General features: G+C 36.4%; 1 protein-coding gene across 2 annotated transcripts; it reads left to right on the forward strand.

The window, feature by feature from the left end:
* The first annotated feature begins 1,546 nt into the window (after positions 1–1,546).
* On the forward strand, positions 1,547–18,665 carry LOC129446719 (F-BAR and double SH3 domains protein 2). 2 transcript variants are annotated; one of them, XM_055207972.2, is made up of 20 exons: positions 1,547–1,796; positions 2,137–2,234; positions 2,450–2,495; positions 3,348–3,418; positions 3,573–3,717; positions 5,063–5,196; positions 5,295–5,349; positions 5,626–5,754; positions 6,735–6,857; positions 7,384–7,479; positions 10,425–10,541; positions 10,680–10,778; positions 13,491–13,643; positions 13,738–13,860; positions 13,949–14,032; positions 14,168–14,366; positions 15,421–15,641; positions 15,840–15,960; positions 17,369–17,430; positions 17,512–18,665. In XM_055207972.2, the coding sequence occupies exons 1-20, from the start codon at positions 1,773–1,775 to the stop codon at positions 17,593–17,595; spliced, it is 2,184 nt and encodes a 727-aa protein (XP_055063947.2). In that variant the 5' UTR covers positions 1,547–1,772; the 3' UTR covers positions 17,596–18,665. The 2 variants fall into 2 exon arrangements, with proteins under 2 accessions (XP_055063947.2, XP_073730552.1); XM_073874451.1 differs by lacking the exon at positions 2,137–2,234 and having other exon boundaries at positions 1,548–1,796; positions 17,512–18,663.
* The last annotated feature ends 229 nt before the right edge of the window (positions 18,666–18,894 follow it).

Below are 18,894 nucleotides of genomic sequence, written 5' to 3' on the forward strand. Positions count from 1 at the left end.
TCAAAGGCTTGCAAATGTTAACATTCAAGTGATTTTAAACAATTTAACCATTAATCGTTAATTGTTGTAATATGGATAACGAATGAACTGCTCAGTTAACTTAACTCCCCTCCAGCGTTTTTTTTTTAAGTTGCCAGCCAGCGCCAGCATTTTTCATGATTTTCACAAAAGTTTAATGCCTTGCAAAAATTTTCTTCTTTAAATATATAAACAAACAATATATCAAATGAAAGAACAGACCCTCTGCTTTAAAAAAAAACCCAAAAACGTTTCATCCTACCTTCATTAGTTCTCTTTTTATCATCTCTCAAATATGGGTAGGTTTCTTCAAAAACGTCAAATTTTGAGCAAAAAGCTGAGATAATTCTATTTTTGTGAAGGACTTTTGATAGAGATCAGATTCAGATCGATCTTTAAAACATACACAGAGTTCTTTCTCTTTCACGTGAGGCGCAACTTCAGGGTTGTATAAGTTGCTGAAGTGCGCCACATTGTGGATAATAGCGGTATTGCGGAAAGCCGGATATTCTTGTCATTGGCAGGGAAGCGTTTTCTCTTAATTGATGAGATATCTCGTCTATGGCGGCTAAAGAGTTAAATAACCAGGCTTGATGACGTATACAGCCTACATATTCAATTTTTACTTTTATATGCGACTTCCGGAGGCTGCAGCCTTCCTTTCAATTGAGAAACGGCCATTAAAAGGACAATAAGTAGGGTTTTAAGTATTTTATTAGTCAAAATCAATGTCTTTATTCATAAATGATGTCCTCGTTTGTGTCAAATGACATCTGCCAATGATCTGACTTTGTAAGCTTAAAATTTCTTCTCTTTACTTACATTGAACGGGTAAGTCCAAGGAGGCGTCCATGTCATTCTGCCATATAGGGCATTGAAATCACCTTTCCACGTGACCACGGCAGAATTTGCCATGTTGAGTGACAAATGATTCAACAAAATTAAATTTAGCTGCACTTGATAGTGAACCTAGCAACTTGTCGTTTTGAATACAAAATACAATTTCACCACTAGATGGGGGAAAACCTACTTATTGTCCCTTACGAAGCGCTCTCTGTTCATGGTTTACCACCAGAGGGCGGCATCTCACCAATATACATTATATTTGTAATGGCGACCGTTATTTGGTTTAGTTTAGTAAGTTATAAAACTAAACCAAATAGCAGTCGCAATATAGTCATCATTGTCTTTATAATTATACATTATATGTTTAGCTTTTAATAGTTTCTGTAGCTTTGGATACAGGCAGATTTGGATCTAAATCTGTACCTATGTGGTTCTCATACTTTTTCGGCTTGCGGACCCTTGTCAAATTTATGACATAAAACATTCCACAACGTAATATTTGAATTAAACAAAACATAAAGAATACAATGTAGTGCTCTTGGTTAGTAGCCTTAATTTTCTGAGATTTAATTACACAGAATTTACGATAAATTACATTTATTTTATAAAATGTCATAAAACTGGGGCCCCCTGGCACCATTTCAGCAACCCCCCCCCACCCCAGTTTGAGAACCACTGACCTAAAGCACACTCATACCATGTTATTGCTGTATGATTGATCAGCCACTCGAGGGCGCTGCTGGGCTTCAATGTGCTCCACTAAAGTAAGGTTAAAAAGAGCGTCTGTGTGGCCGAGTGGATGCTCTGAAGGTATTTCAACACATTCAGATGTCTCTGCAGAGTATTCTGCACGGTTTTTTCGCCTTGCGGACATCTAAAAGTTTTTTCGGGAATATCAAAAAGTAGACATGCAGCCTCCTCCTCCGAGAAAGGTAAGTCGACATTATGTATTTAAAAACTATAATCTCGGTTTTCTATAATGCCAGATTTTCTCTGCCTATGCAAAATACATTTATTTGGCAAACATGTAGGTAGACAGACAGACAGACAGACAGACAGACAGACAGACAGACAGACAGACAGACATACAGACATAGATAGATAGATAGATAGATAGATAGATAGATAGATAGATAGATAGATAGATAGATAGATAGATAGATAGATAGATAGATAGATAGATAGATAGATAGATAGATAGAAAATGTATGAATGGATAGATTTCTAAAGATGTTGTAATTGTGTGTGTGTGTGTGTGTGTGTGTGTTGCAGGTAAAAGTCACACAAGAGGTCAAACAAACTCACACAGAGCAGCTGAACAGGGTACAAGTCAAACATCAGACAGACTGGGACTTTCTAGAAGATCTGAGGTACATCCATGCTTTAGTTTATTTGACTGTTTACCTACCAGCATTACTTTAAGTAGCCTGGTTAGCACAAATATGTGTTAATCTATACATGACCTCAAACTGCTTAATTTCAGTAGCTATTAATAATGTAATGCAATTTCATTCTGTGGATAGATGTATTGGATTTATTTAGATGTTACATTACTGCCCCCTATGTGTTTGTCTGTCACCTGCAGGACTTATAGCCAAAAGAAAGCATTGATAGAGAAAGATTACTCTCTGGTGAGTGCTGATAATTACATTTACTTATATTTGGATTTCTGTTTATATATGTTTTGTATATTAACTGTACAGATTTACCCCAGATCATCATGTATTTATAAATAAATAAATACAAATAATTCATTCTTTCAACAGGTTTGTGTAGGTTTCGTTTAAAGGTGGAGTACACCTTATTTTCAAAACTGTTGAATTTATAAGATTAAATTAATTTATTTTAGTAATATGGCTTGTAAGGTCTTTTTCAGTGTACACCAGATGTAGTTTGATTGGCCTGTAAGTAGTTTAATAGCAGATGTTTGAATTGAATTCTGCACTTTCAGTACATCAAATGTTTGAAGTTTTTTCCTAATTTGTATATTTTCAGTAGTATAGCACGTTAACAAGCAATTTCACACTCGGTGGACAGTGTTTATTTCCAGATGGACCATTTCAAAGCGATACCCCAAAGATCAACGAGATCAGTAAGCGAGTGGAGATGCCAGGTGTCCGAAAGAGAGAGAGATTCTTTGCTGTTGGATCTGAATCTTGTGCACCTGCAGGCCTGCTGCATGCTGATTGGCTCGCGAAAACAGGAATCTGTTTCACTTCCTTTGGGTCATTGAGTCGAATCAGCCGCAAAGCTGGCAGCCTATAGGCTTGTTTGACAATGCCACCTTGTGATCTATGGCTCAGGGAGCAAACAGATGCGAGGTTCTCTGTGTTATAGATGATAGGGGTCACTTGCTTTTTATTTGAGTATTTCTAAAAAAGGCAATTGGTTTGGTCATCTTTAAAGTTTGCAATCCTGTCTACACTTCGATGCTTTTATGTAGAAAATGACCTGATCACTAATAGGTTTTTGTCTATTTGCAGGCTCTACATAAGCTTGCCTCTCAGTATTTGAAGCGTGAGTGGTCCCCTTCAGAAGACCCGAGAGACTCCAGGTAAAACAGAGATCAGGTCTGAAACATATACAGATGGGGTTTAGGACAGACATGAGTTCTGCCTAAGTGAATTGCAATGGGGCATACAAGCATTTAAAAAATATCAGTCAAGGTTTGTGTGTCCTTCACAATTGTGTGTTGTATGCGTGCACAGGAAGGTTTGGGCCGTATGGAGGTCCTACCTGGAGGGTGTGATGAAAGTGAGCCAGTCTCGTATCAACGGATGCGAGAACTACAGGAACCAAATCTCAGATCCTGTAAAAACTCTCAGAGCCCAGAAAGACCTGCAGCTGAAAAAGGTAAACAGACCTCAGATCTGCAAAGCTGTACCCAGCAAGCAATAGCCGTCATTTCACCATCTGGGTTACAGGGTTCCTATGGGTCCTTGAAATCCTTGAAAGTTTGTGAATCTGGGGGGGTAATTCAAGGCCCTGGGAAGTTATTGAAAATATGCATACATAGATACATGTCATTGAAAGTGCTTGAATCTATTTTATGCAAGAAAGATTTCTGGAAAAAATCCATATTACCCCTGTAGTGTAGGATAATTTCATAAAAATTCTAGACTTTTTAAGCACACGTGCTAAACTGTTCGCTTTAAATGCTTTTATCTTCAGTATGCGAATGTTGATTTATACCAAAATGTTTTTTTGCATAGTTGTGTTTGACACATATAAACGTCTCGGTTTACGTATGTAACTGTTGTTCCCTGAGAAGGGAACGAGACGCTGCGTCTCCCTTGCCATACTTCCTGCATCCCTGTAAGACCGTTTTTGGCAATATTTCAGATAGCGATGTACTTCCTGGCTTCCGCGTCACCCTGTCTTTGTCGTTAAGCCTCACCATTGATTGAATTTGATATACACATACGCATTTACCCCTGGAGGCGTCCCCAAAGTGTCACCGCAGTGACGCAGCGCAAGTTCCCTCGAAAGGGAACTGTAACAATGTATCTTAAAAGGCAACACAATGTAACCTTGCACATTTAGTCCTTAAATTTTATGGGTATTGAACCTGGAAAGTCCTTGAAAGGTCCTTGAATTTGAAGTTAACTGAGGTGTGGGAATCCTGGGGTTAACTATAGATGGTTTCAGCAGTAACAACATAAACAAGTGGCTTTCTGGGTCAACACGTAACTTTTGGTAAACTCTGCTAAGAATAAATAACAACAAAGTACTTTAAATGTAGTTTATTTATATAACAAGCAAAATAAACAACACGTAGGAAACCAAAACATTAGTTATTTTCGACAAGGTATTTGTTTAAGAGTTCAGACCAGACGCGTATTTCATCACCACACGTGCGTCCGATGAAACCGTCTTGTTGCCAGATATAATCCACTTTTAGCCAGAATAAACTCGACTTTGGTTACATTGCCAAAATAACTAAGATGTATGATGTAAGCAAAGTGTTTACAAGGTCTTTGGTTTTACTTATTTATTTACTTTATTTTATTTATTTTTGGGCTATGGTTTCTCGTCTATTAAATTGTCACTGAGTGAGAGCCCAAATTTTGACTTGCCTTAGCCTAGACGTCTGGGCTGTGTTTGAATGTCTATTAGACGTTTTTGGGAAAGACCCTGTAGTTTATGCATCCTTATAGTGAATAAAAATGTTTGTTCATCTGCGCTCCGTCACTTTCAGTGCTGTGAACAGCTGGCGAGAGCTCAGGCCGATCTCCAGGGCACCATTAGAGATCTGACAAAAAGCAGAAAGACCTACCAGGATGCCGAACAGACGGCACAAGCAGTAAGAGAGAAAGCCAGCATGGAGGCCAAGTATGTACTCGCTGACCTGCATATTACAGGAAGTGACTAAGAGTGTTCCTTTTAATAAAATTGTGTTTTGCACTTCCCCCTGGCTCATGCAACACCAGGTCTAAGCTCAGCCTGTTCCAGTCACGGTCCAGTTTGAAGAGAGCGAGTGTGAAGGTGAGTGTGATTCCCAAAATGATTCCCTTTGTGGGTAAGACAACATGGCAAAAACAGTAACAAAGTGACTGACAAAATGTAGTTTTGCTTCATTGTACAACTTATCCAAAGCGATTTGCCGTGCATTTAATCTATACACTTCAGTATGTGTTAAATTTGTGGTACTTATGCTCCACCAATTGAGCTGCTACATAAACTACTGAACATACTGTACTAAAAATCAGTATTAGTACTTTTTTAATACACATGAACGTAAAGTATTTATGTGGATTTTAGCTGAAAGCCAAGAAGAACGAATGGAAGTCCAAAGCCACTCAAGCAAGGAATGACTATCTGCTCACGCTGGCGGCGGCTAACGCACATCAGGACAGATATTATCAGACAGATCTGATCAACTGCATAAAGGTGAGACCTCAAAGTTTTTCAGTTTTCGACTTCTAGGGATAGTTCACCGTAAATCAAAAACTTTGCCAATATTTACTCAGCCTCATGTCGTTTGATTCCTAAATGTCTTTCTTTGTTCTTCAGAACCCAAACCCACTTTCTGGTTACTATGGGAGTGAATGGTGACCGACTCTTCAAGCTCCAAAAACACCCAAAAGACATTTTCAGGATGCTTACTTTTAAATAATGTGTAAGAGTGGAAAAAACAGTGATATCACAACAAGAAAGTGGAGAAGTAGATGTCTTCAAGACACTTCAAATATATGACGCAAGCCTCGGTCACCATCCACTCCCATAGTAGCCAGATAACCCAAAACAGCACTTTATAAAAAATATGCATTTAGGTGTAAGACAAAGAAAGACAGAGGGAGTTCAAACGACATGAGAGTGAGTAAATAATGACAAAGTTTTCATTTTTTTTTGTGGTAAACTATACCTTTAAGCACATGGTTATAACAACTTTTTGTTTAAATGATAACACCACCGTTTTTCAATATTTTACTATGTTCTTACCTCAACTTAGATGATTTAATACATACCTATCTATTTTCAATGCATGCACTTTTAATCTTTGTACAGCGTTTCTTAAATGTGTTAGCATTTAGCCTAGCCACATTCATTCCTATGGCTCCAAACAAATTTTTTATTTTGTGCCACCCACCATACTTACTTATGTAACTACTCATGTAACAGTCTTTAAATAGGGAAGACATGGAAGTGTTTGGTGGCTTCTAAATTCATCCCTGATTGGATCCTAGGGAATGAGTGGGGCTGGGCTAAATGCTAACACATTCACGAGGCTGTACATAGATTAAAAGTGCACGCATTGAAAAAAAATAGGTATGTATTAATTCATCTAAGTTGAGGTAAGAACATAATAAAATATTGAAAATGGTGGTGTTTTCCTTTAAGTCAGTAACTCTTCTTCCGTTTGACTTCAGGTTCTCGATGGCAGTTTCTATCATCACGTACAGAGTTTTCTGATCTCTCTGTGTCAGATGGAGCTTGAGACATCTCAAAGCATTCAGGACACCTTTCAGTGCCTGCTGGAGACGTCCAGTGGAGTAAGTTACACACATGCACACTTGAGTTTACACTGCTGTGGAAAAACACACTTGCTTAATGTAGAGCAGGTAATATGATCTGCCACCGGAGGGTTGTTGGATCAAATCCCAGCTCGAACAGTCAAAACAGAGCTTATAAAATTGCTCTTTAAAACATCCCTATGCTAAAGCAGATGGCCTTTATCAAACTATTGAGATTTCATGTTAGTAGTAAACTAATGCAAGAATGTTATTATAAGAAAGTTATTATAAACATGTAAACCCGAAGAAAACCGGCTCAGTTTTGGTACAGTCTGGCGAATAACAGTAAATGTTTGTGGTCTGGGGTTGTTGTAATTTGATGATTCTCACAATGTTTCCATTCAGTTCACGAGACACTGTCTCAGGTTAAATGTCTCGGGTTTAGCGTCAAGTTACAGCACACACGCTCAGACTGTTCATGTATTACTTGTTTAGATAGTCTGCAGTTCATCCAGGTGAGAGTTTATTATAGGTTACACTTAAATGTGTGTGTGTGTCTCTGTAGGTGACCCAGAATGTACATCAGCAGCTTTTCATTCAAGAGAATCCTGTGTTTCAGAGATCCGCCCCTTTCCAGTACCAAGCCTGTGAAAATGATACGGTATGTTGCTTCCAAAAGTAAGAAATGAGATGTGCTGGACATCTTACATCTGTAATGCACGGTTATAACTCCTCCTTAACCCTGCATGCTTATAAATGGGAGAATATTGAAAGATAAATAGAAAAACATCAGGGATTAGTACATACAGATCTTGCATAATACTTTGATTTTAAATGCATGTGCAGAATCTCCAAATTATGTTCTTTCAGGTTTGTCATGTCATTTTGAAAATATGTCAGTGTTGATGTTTTCTGACTGTTGCGGTAATGAGATTTTTTAGGACTAATTTTTTAAATTATGTTACAAAAAGTGTTAAATGATAAGTAAAAGTTTTTAAATTAATGTTCCCATTTACTCCAGACTTTGTTTTTCAATGTCTGGTGGGAAAAAAAGTAAATTTAAGCAATTTTTACATTTTCATGCTTGACATTTTTAAAACCAAGTTTTCGTGAGAATCACCCACGCAGGTATACCCACTTCTTTATCAGATGGCATGGGGTATACCCATATCTATTAAATATTAATTTCATAATGATAGTCTTACATGTCACTTTTTATATTACAGGGTGTTCAACCATAGTTGGGCCGCTTTAACCCCTTAAAATTCACGGGACACTGCATTATTTGATAGAAAACTCAAAAACAAAAAGCTAAACATGTCACCTATCTTTGGAAAGCTAAAATTCTTGTGATTCGAATGATGTACATTGTTTTAACATACAATAAACACAGCAGGTACAATTTGTGTCCTTTTTAGGCATTTTTAGCCTTTTTCTGGAATTTTAAGCGGGTTAAAAATATATATACCCACTTCTACAGGCACCACTACACCACTGAATAAAACAATGTCAAGTTTCAAGTGTAGAAAACATAAAAAGTCACTGGGTGGCACATCGGCTCAAAGGGTAGCAAGAAGGTCTCCGGATTGAGCCTCGAGGGCTCCGGTTCGAAACGTGTCAGGAGGTCTGTGTAAAGTTTGCATGTTTTCCTGTGTCTGCGTGGGTTTACAGGTTAGGTGAATAGGAGATTTCAAATTGTAGACTAACTGGTTCTCGACACAATTATTGCCATAGACGCTGGAATGGCATTAAAGGAATATTCCATTTTCTTAAAAGAAAAATCCAGATAATTTACTCACCACCATGTCATCCAAAATGTTGATGTCTTTCTTTGTTCAGTGGAGAAGAAATTATGTTTTTTGGAGGAAAACATTGCAGGATTTTTCTTATTTTAATGGACTTTAATAGAGCCCAACATTTAATACTTAACTCAAAACTTAACAGTTTTTTTCAACGGAGTTTCAAAGGACTATAAACAATCCCAAACGAGGCATAAGGGTCTTATCTAGCGAAACGATTGTCATTTTTGACAAGAAAAATAACAAATATACACTTTTAAACTACAACTTCTCGTCTAGATCTGGTCGTGATGCGCCAGCGTGACTCCACGCAATACTCATGACGTCAAGAGGTCACAGAAGACGAACGCGAAACTCCTCCCCAGTGTTTACAAGTGTGTAGAAAGAGGACCGTTCCTACGTTGTTGTATGTCAACTGATACTAATTAATGTCTTTGTGGCAGTTTATTGTTTACAATGGTCCTCAAATGTGCGTTTCATATATGTAACACGTGACCTCCCTACGTCACTACGCATTTACGTTAGGTCGCGCTGGACCGGACCTAGATGAAAAGTTGCAGTTTAAAAGTGCATATTTTTTATTTTTCTTGTCAAAAATGACAATCGTTTTGCTAGATAAGACCCTTATGCCTCTTTGGGATCGTTTATAGTAATAAGTTTTGAGTTAAGTGTTAATTGTTGGTGTCTATTAAAGTCTATTAAAATGAGAAAAATCCTGCAATGTTTTCCTCAAAAAACATAATCTCTTCTGGACTGAACAAAGAAAGACATCAATATTTTGGATAACATGGTGGTGAGTAAATTATCTGGATTTTTATTTTAAGAAAATTGACTATTGCTTTAATAAATAAACAGAGAAGATAACATGTTCCATGCGCTGCTGTTTTATACCTGTGCAACAGCGCCACCTTCTGCCTTATTTGCTCCCGGCCCTCGGCACATCACAGCATAGTGGCCCATTTGTTTGCTAACCCTCTTTTTGTTTTTCCTCGTCAAACAAGCATTAGTCTGTTCCTAATAAAAACATTACAGATGCAACCCTGGGCGCTGGTGGGGCGGAAGGACCGGGGAAAACTGGGCGCAGTGCAGCATGCACCCTATGAAAAGAGGGCATTGAGAAGTGACCTGCACACACCGCTCTGAAACACCTCCCGTTCCCCCGGCCCTTAAAATGTAAAGCTTTGAAAACAATAAATACTTTGTTATTTTGAAATTAACAAACATATTTTAAAAAACACATCGTACTGCATTAGCAACGTAAAGGTCATGGGTTTGGTCCCAGGGAACACGCATACTGATAAAATGTATAGCTGGAATGCACTACAAGTCACTTTATGCATGAATTTGTATGACTGTAGGCTATATGTGGTGCCTATGCGTGCAGTGTTTAGGAGGTGTGTTTCTGTGAGATGGGATGATGTGATGATGCTTTAGTCATTTGCATTACGCTGAAACCAGTTCCTCTAGAAACAGTCGTGACATTCAGTTTCTGGTGAACAGGGGCTAGCCGGTAAATCAATGCATCATTCTTCATCATTTATTCAGTCAATATTTACAGACATAATATTTGAAGTCATGTTATTTATCTTACTTTAAAAGATTAAGGTTTTGACATGATGCCGTGATTACCTAAAATTTGATCCAAGTTCCTGTAGCTCACCTAGAGCACTGCGTTAACAACCTAAAGATCACAGGTTTGATCCCAGGTTAACACACATCCTTAGTGTATAGACTAAATACACTTGCATAAAAACAAATATATTGATTTTGCAGTGTACAAAAAAAATCCAACTTTCTTTCTCATCAGGTTACTGAGCTTCTAATGGAGACTGGCACGGCCGAAGAGCACAGTTTGAATAAAGAGGCACGGAAATGGGCCACGCGTTTGGCCAGAGAGCACAAGAACATCGTCCTGACACAAAGGGTGAGAGATCACTGTTGATACTGTGATGTTCAAGCATGTTGATTCGTGTGTGAATCTTAAACTGGTAGATCTAGTCAAGCAGCATTTATTGTTATAGACGTCACGTTAAGCAATGTCTTGTGTTCGATGGGATTTCAGACTCTGACGGGTTACGAAGAATCACATCAGCAAGATCAGAATAACAACGAACTGGAAGTAAAAATGGACGATGCAAGAGAATACATTCGTAAATCAGAGGTGAAGTCAACAGTACACATTTAAAGTTGCTCGTCACCTTTGGTAGAAACTAGTTGTTATGATGTAATGGGTGAGTAACTTGTAACAGGATTATCATTGTTAAGTCAAGTTTCATGCACGGCATATCCACATCAGCCACTGTCTGTTTCCGAAATACCCCCTAAATAGTGCACTTTCTGAGGGCACCGCCAGTGATGTCTAAAACCATAGTGGACATTATTGAGTGCACTTATTCAATCCCACAATCCATTGCAGTAACGAATGTACAACTGATGTGCACTTAACAGACAGTTGAAAGAAAATATTCCTGGGCAGTGTTGGGGAAAGTTACTTTTAAAAGTAATGCATTACAATATTAAGTTACTCCCCAAAAAAGTAACTAATTGCGTTACTTTTCATGGGAAGTAATACTTGCGTTACTTTTAAGTTACCTTTGCGTTACATTTTCTTACTCTGTTGAGGCTTGATCTCTTTCAGGCCTTGCAGGTGTTTTTATGACTGAGAAGTTCTGAGAATTTTCCATCGCAATAATGTCAAGCTCTGGCCTGCCATCTCCGTTTCTGACTCAAAGTGTTCCCACTTAGGCACACACGGTACATTATTATAATTTTTTTATCAAATTTTAAAGTAATGCGTTACTTTACTCGTTACTTAAGAAAAGTAATATTATTACGTAATACACATTACTTGTAATGCGTTACCCACAACTTTTTTTGAGTAACTTACCCAACACGTTACTTGTAATGCGTTACCCACAACATTTTTTAAAGTAATGCGTTACTTTACTCGTTACTTAAGAAAAGTAATATTATTACGTAATGCACGTTACTTGTAATGCGTTACCCACAACATTTTTTAAAGTAATGCGTTACTTTACTCGTTACTTAAGAAAAGTAATATTATTATGTAATGCACGTTACTTGTAATGCGTTACCCACAACATTTTTTAAAGTATGCGTTACTTTACTCGTTACTTAAGAAAAGTAATATTATTACGTAATGCACGTTACTTGTAATGCGTTACCCACAACATTTTATAAAGTAATGCGTTACTTTACTCGATACTTAAGAAAAGTAGCATTAATACGTAATGCACATTACTTGTAATGCGTTACCCCCAACACTTTTTAAAGTAATGCGTTACTTTACTCGTTACTTAAGAAAATTAATATTATTATGTAATGCACGTTACTTGTAATGCGTTACCCACAACATTTTTTAAAGTATGCGTTACTTTACTCGTTACTTAAGAAAAGTAATATTATTACGTAATGCACGTTACTTGTAATGCGTTACCCACAACACTTTTTAAAGTAATGCGTTACTTTACTCGTTACTGAAAAAAATTAATATTATAAAATGGGCAGTTCTGGTTCTTCATTCTGATTGGTTGAAACGCGTTCTAAGCCGTGATAAAATACACCGGTAACCTCACGGTTCAGACCACATTACATAAGTATCACTGCGCCACTGTTGCTGCGTACTGATTTATGAGAATAAACACAACAGTCTTTAATCATATTTTTAATTTGTCTACAATTGCACACTTAATGGCGATATCCAAATAAATGTTAATAAATACTGTTGAGTCATCTCGTCAATAAAGAGAAAACGTTGTCTGAGGAGTTTATAACTGAAGTTCATACGCCCGCTATTATCCACTGGGTGGCGATCTTTGCAAACTTAAACACTGACGCATACACTGAAAACACCGTGTAGTACTGTTCAACTCAGAATCTGATCATATCTTACAAAAGTTCTTCACAAAAATGGAATTATATCCGCTTTTAGCTGAAAATTTGAGAGTTGATAACTGATAAGAGAACAAATTAAGGTAGGATTAAACTTTTTGTTGTTTTTGTTGTTTGAAAGCGGATGGTCTGTTCTTTTATTTTATATTTATGTTTATTTAAAGAAGATAATTTTTCTGTTTGGCATTAAACTAAAACCGGGTGGCAACTTAAAAAAAACGCTGACGGGGAAAGAGTTCAGCATGCTTACAAGCATATTTGATCATCACTTCAACAGCACAATATAAATGTTAATGTATAAATTAGATGAATGGTGATTTATAAAATAAACACCACCGTCTTTAATCATATTTTCATTGTATCTTTGCTGCGTCTGTGTTGTTTGTGAACTGCGCTCTGTTTCAGTCACACTTGATTCTGAGGAACTACTTTGTTTGGCGGAAGAGTAATATTTATACTAATATAATTACAACTTATTTGTGTTTTATTTTATAAAATCCCGCTAACTTTATGCATATGAAGTAACCGTTTTATAAACGCAATAAACCCCTCGAAGCGCTGGGCCACCAGTGCACTTTACAACAGCTAAGGGGGTTCAGGCACTCCGCTTCGCGTCGTGCCTAACAACGCCCCTTAGCTGCTATAAAATGCACTGGTAACCCACTGCTTCTTGGGGTTTATTGCTTTATTATTACGTAATGCACGTTACTTGTAATGCGTTACCCACAACACTTTTTAAAGTAATGCGTTACTTTACTCGTTACTTAAGAAAAGTAATATTATTACGTACTGTAATGCGTTACCCCCAACACTGTTCCTGTGAATTCCCGCATTTCGACACAAGATGACACCTTCAGCCTTTTTGATGCACTATATTTAATTAGTGTATTTGTAAGTATGAATAGCTTAGCCAAGATTTGTTGTTTTAGGACAGGTAGTTAAGTGTTTTGACTTTCTATAGACAGTGAAATTGAAAGCAGAAGCTCGTTTGAATTTGCTCAGAGGTGTGGGCGTGGCCGTAGATGTCTGGCTGAAGAGTGCTATGACCCAAGTAATGGAGGAACTGGAGAATGAGAAATGGGCCACTCTCAATACCCATGATGCTTCATTCTCTGTAAGTCTAATTGCATTTCAGAGTATGCAACCTAAATTTCTTTACTTGATAAGAGCCATCCTGCTTCAAGTGCATTACTCATATTTGTTTGAAGCACTCCGTAGATTTCGACAGAGAAGATGAGGAGGACACAGAGACGCTGGATGACAACAGTTCCAGCCCCTCCAGTACTCACAGGAGCTACCCTCTTACCTGCTCTGTCCTCTACTCTTATCAGGTCTATATAGCTCGATCTCACAGACAAGTCATCAGCATGATTATGATGTCATTCTGTCATTCACGTCTGCTGTGCTTCACTTCCACAGGCGTCCCAGTCCGATGAGCTCACCATCCAGGAGAACGATGTACTCGAGCTTATTGAAGATGGTGACATGGAGGATTGGGTTAAGGTTAATTTAAGCAATTTTGGCAGACGCATGCAAAGTAAATTACAGTGCAGTGCACATTACGTATGCAGTTTGATGTCACCAGGTGACAATTGATGTGTCACTTGTTTTTTTATTAGACACGCTTGTGCTTTTCAGGCTAGGAATGAAGCAGGGCAGGTGGGATATGTGCCGGAGAAATACTTGCAGCTCCCGTCCTCCAACTCTCTATTAAGAATGCTCCAGTCGCTTTCCAGCATGGACGCCCAGTCACAGACCTCCGGCACCTCTGCGGATCAAGATCCTGAGTTAGAAACGCTCACCCAGACACAGAGCAGCCCGAACAGTCAAGCCAGCGGTGAGACCACAAACCCAACACATAAGTTCAGCTCATAAGTTTACACAACCTGCAAAAAGGAAGAGGGCTCAAATAAATTGCAGTTTGTTTTAGTATCACCCTAAACAAGCTATTTTACATATTTGATGTTTACACACAGTCCACAAGACATACTGCAGTTTGTATAGACTCCTCTTAGTCTTAGTTTTTTAATAGTAATGTTTTGAAAAATCTGCAAGGTGCATTACAAGCATCCCAGGGAACACAAATATTGGAAAAAAATGTATAGATTGAATCCAGCTTAAGGGACGAGTTTATAAAAAAATCCATCACTTATAGTCTGTGAAATGGGAAAAATGTTTCCCATATGGCAAAAAACATATTATTAAATAAATTTCAAAATATACAAAAATGGCCAAAAAAAATTTGCTGAAATATATTTACAAAATATATTTTTCACCCATAATTTTTTTGGCCTTTTTTTGTATATTTTTAAATATATTTAAAAAAAGTAAATACATTTTAAAGCATTAAAAAATGTTTAGTCCTTCATATGTTTCAATCCAAGGAAATATATCCACGTTGCATTAGAAGGAAAACTTTGTTACGAACTTGTTTTAAAAAATCTTAAAATTAAATATATTTTCAACTTCAAAAATATATTTTGTAAAATTAACTTGTATTTAGCATATATTTAAATTATATTTAGGCAAAAAATTAATTTTTGCCATATGGGATGTAAAATTTGAAATGTATTTCCTTGCCCTTGAAATACATTTTAAATTATATGTTGATATATGAAGGTTAAAACTAAATATATTTCCAAATTAAAAAAATATATTCAATTGAGCATTACAATCTACAACATGTATTTGTAATATATGTAAAATATATTTTTGGCCAGAGAAATGTATTTTTTGCCTTTTGTATTTTTATGATTTTCCTTGTGTGTTCCTTGGAAAAAAGAAATACAGGTTTCAAACTACATGAAAATATTTTCACTTTTGGGTGAACTGTGCCTTTTAAACTATATTAACAAACTGCAATGGACATTTTCTGCTTTATTGCCTTCCAGCTCACCTGGCCAGGGCTCTATACGCCTATGAAGCCCAAACCGAGGATGAGTTGTCCTTTCCTGAAGGAGCTGTTCTCCGTATCCTAAGCAAACACAACCAGGAAGATGATGGATTTTGGGAGGGCGAGTTCAGTGGTGCGGTGGGTGTCTTTCCTGCAGTGTTAGTGGAGGACATGTGTGGATCAAAATATCCGCGGACACACAGAAGCATGAATGTGCAGGTATCAACATCATTAAAATACTCAAAACACTGCCGATACTGGGTCAATCAGAGCATCACTTTTAATCATGAGACCCAGTCTGTGAAAACCCAGCTAAAGTCATTTTTGTAATTTTACTTTTCTACATAAAATCATCCAATTGTTGAATGGTTTAAGGTGACATATGTATGTGACTGCTGTTTGTTTTTTTATCACCAGGTATCTCCAACAGTTCTGGATCCTTCACCCTTTATCTCTTGTAGCCCGGTGTCCCCGGTGACCAGCATTCACATACTAAATGGTTACCAAACCCCAGAACCCCCCAAAGTCACAAGCTACAGTAAGCATACTAGCAAACTGTAGAATTGTAAACCTTATTGTATGACATGTGCTTATTGTATGACCCTTCATTAAATCCTACAGCATTTCAATAAAGTAATGTATGATACATTATTACTGTAATCCCTACTCTACGAGTATAAAGATACAGTAAATTATACAAAAAACTTAGAGCTGTCAAAAGATTAATCGTGATTAATCGCACACAAAATAATATGCATGTATTTAAGAAAAAAATGAATGTAAAAAAAATTATATATATATATATATATAAAAAAAAAATTTAGATTTTGATATATTTCGATATATATATATTTAGGGCTGTCAAAAGATTAATCGTGATTAATCGCATACAAAATAAAAGTTTGTGTTTGCATAATATATTTTTGTGTGTGTGTTGTTTGTAATTAATATGTATATATGAATACACACATACACACAAAAAAATCATGTATATATTTTTATATATAATATCAATTATATCAAAATCTAAATATATATATATATATATATATATATATATATATATATATATATATATATATATATATTGTATTTATATATACAAAATATTACACACAGTGCACACACACATATATTATGCAAACACAAACTTTAATTTTTTTATGCGATTAATCGTGATTAACAGCTATATATAATATGAAAATTACATAACAACATAACAACTTACATTTTTCCATGTATGTGTGTATTTGCATATACATAATAGTTACACACAATACACCCACACATATATTATGCAAACACAAACTTTAATTTTTTATGCGATTAATCGTGATTAATCTTTTGACAGCTATATATAATATAAAAATTACATAACATTTTCTTACATTTTTCCATGTATGTGTGTATTTGCATATACATAATAATTACACACACATATATTATGCAAACACAACTTTAATTTTGTATGCGATTAATCGTGATTAATCTTTTGACAGCTATATATAATATATAAAATTACATAAAAATTACATTACATTTTTCTTACATTTTTCCATGTATGTGTGTATTTGCATATACATAATAATTACACACAGTACACGCACATATTATTCAAACACAAACTTTTATTTTGTATGCGATTAATTGCAGTTAATCTTTTGACAGCCCTATTAAAAAACATTATTGTCTATCCAGATTTCTTTGTAATTTGTTTTCTACATAAAATCAATTCTGTGAAAAATAAGTTTGATCTCAAATATTGCGTAATTCATGTCAAAGCTTAAAATGAATCTGAAATCAGTGAGTGAAATCAAACTCAAAGGGCACAGTTTACCTAAAAAAAGTAATAAATAAATAAAAGTAAAAATTCTGTCACAATTTTCTAACACCACCCCCACCCCCCACCGTCACAGACAAAGTCACATCTGTTATTTCTTCCACAGGCCACACCCATACCCCATCACCCAGATCTCCAGCAGAGGGCGGGTCAGGCACCCGGAGACACGTAAGATCACTCCACACATTGACATTTATGATGCTATGGTCCAATGTGGTATGAGGTCTCAAAGGTGTTTTTATCTCCCAGGTACGAGCTGCCCCTCCACCGCCAAAACAGCAGGCGCAGGGTCAGGTGCAGAAGAGGGAAGAAGTGGAGATTACACTGGTGTAGCGCCGCCCTACAGGCAAATGAAACCAGGTTGATGCAGACATGCTTTGATGCACAAATGCATGAATTGGATTTAATGAAGACATCACAGTTTGATGAAGATATGGATACATGAACCATCACAGCTTATACACTCCATCATCTCGGTTCTCAGCTTTGAGAGAAAAATTAAAAACAGTGGGTTTCATTTACTAATAATTGTGTACATTTGTGTACACGTGCATACATTATGCACATGAAATGAAGTTTCGGGAAGAGCAAGCGTGGTCATGTAATCCAACCAATCGGCGGGAAGAGGTGTCTATATAAAGCCGTCGCTCACCTTTGTCCTGTGACAGTTTTTACAGCATCCCTCCTCCACCAATCACCTCAGCTAGTTCATCCATCCCAGTTAAAGAGGGGGTACTCTTGGTTTGGGCTAAATTCATATGCTTTATCTCATTCCCATTTATTACATGTTAATGCAAACTTGTGAATTTGTTGTTAAACTCGTTCTTATGTTAGCGAATTTGGAGTTTTCTGAATATGCGGCCACGTACATGAGGATAGTAATTTGCATAATACACGCCCAAACCAGCTCTATATAAGGGCTTTCCGCAATGTAATATTTTTCCAGAGAAAACTTTAGATACGTCACAGAAGAAAAAAAGAGCCAAAAAAAGATATTCATTATCATTATCGTTTGAATACTTTGTTGAGTTTTGCTGTCGGTGGAGTAAGCAGGTGTGCTGTATATATTGGTAAAAAGAAGTACAGGATGCGATAACAAAGGCCGTAATATAGCTTCACCACCAGAGACACACATCTGTATCTGTTATAAAACAGAGAGGGGGATCAAGTGATTGACTTTGTACTTTTCAATACATTTACATTATATTTAAGCTCTTATAGAGATTTTAAAATATGAGGAAGCAAGCTTGAAGGATTGTCATTACGGGCATCTTCTTTTTCTTCATTGTAGAAATGAGTAATATAATGTAGAAAAGATATGCATGTATAATATAAAAGATATATGCATAATATTATATATCAATTAGTATAATAATTATATTATTTGATTATAGCATGAATTTTTCTAGCCTACGTTTGGTAAAATAATTGTTTGCATGTTTAAAACTTTAGTACGAACGTTTTTGTTGAATCATGATTTGTTTGTGAAAACAGCTGTTAAACATTTCACACTGACAGAGATTTATCTGTACGCATGCTTAATGAACAATACCCATTTTATACAAAAAAGACTGAAAGGAAAAGTGGAAATTTTAATAGCAACATTCAGACATTTTACAATTTAATCGTATG

This window comes from Misgurnus anguillicaudatus, chromosome 12 (genome assembly GCF_027580225.2).
Source record: "Misgurnus anguillicaudatus chromosome 12, ASM2758022v2, whole genome shotgun sequence".
In the NCBI taxonomy this organism is placed as follows: domain Eukaryota; kingdom Metazoa; phylum Chordata; class Actinopteri; order Cypriniformes; family Cobitidae; genus Misgurnus; species Misgurnus anguillicaudatus.

Coding starts and splice junctions, on each gene's coding strand:
- LOC129446719 (XM_055207972.2), top strand. CDS start 1,773: ATGCAGCCTCCTCCTCCGAGAAAG. Junction 2,235..2,449: donor GACTTTCTAGAAGATCTGAG/GTACATCCATGC, acceptor TGTCACCTGCAG/GACTTATAGCCAAAAGAAAG. Junction 3,718..5,062: donor AAGACCTGCAGCTGAAAAAG/GTAAACAGACCT, acceptor CGTCACTTTCAG/TGCTGTGAACAGCTGGCGAG.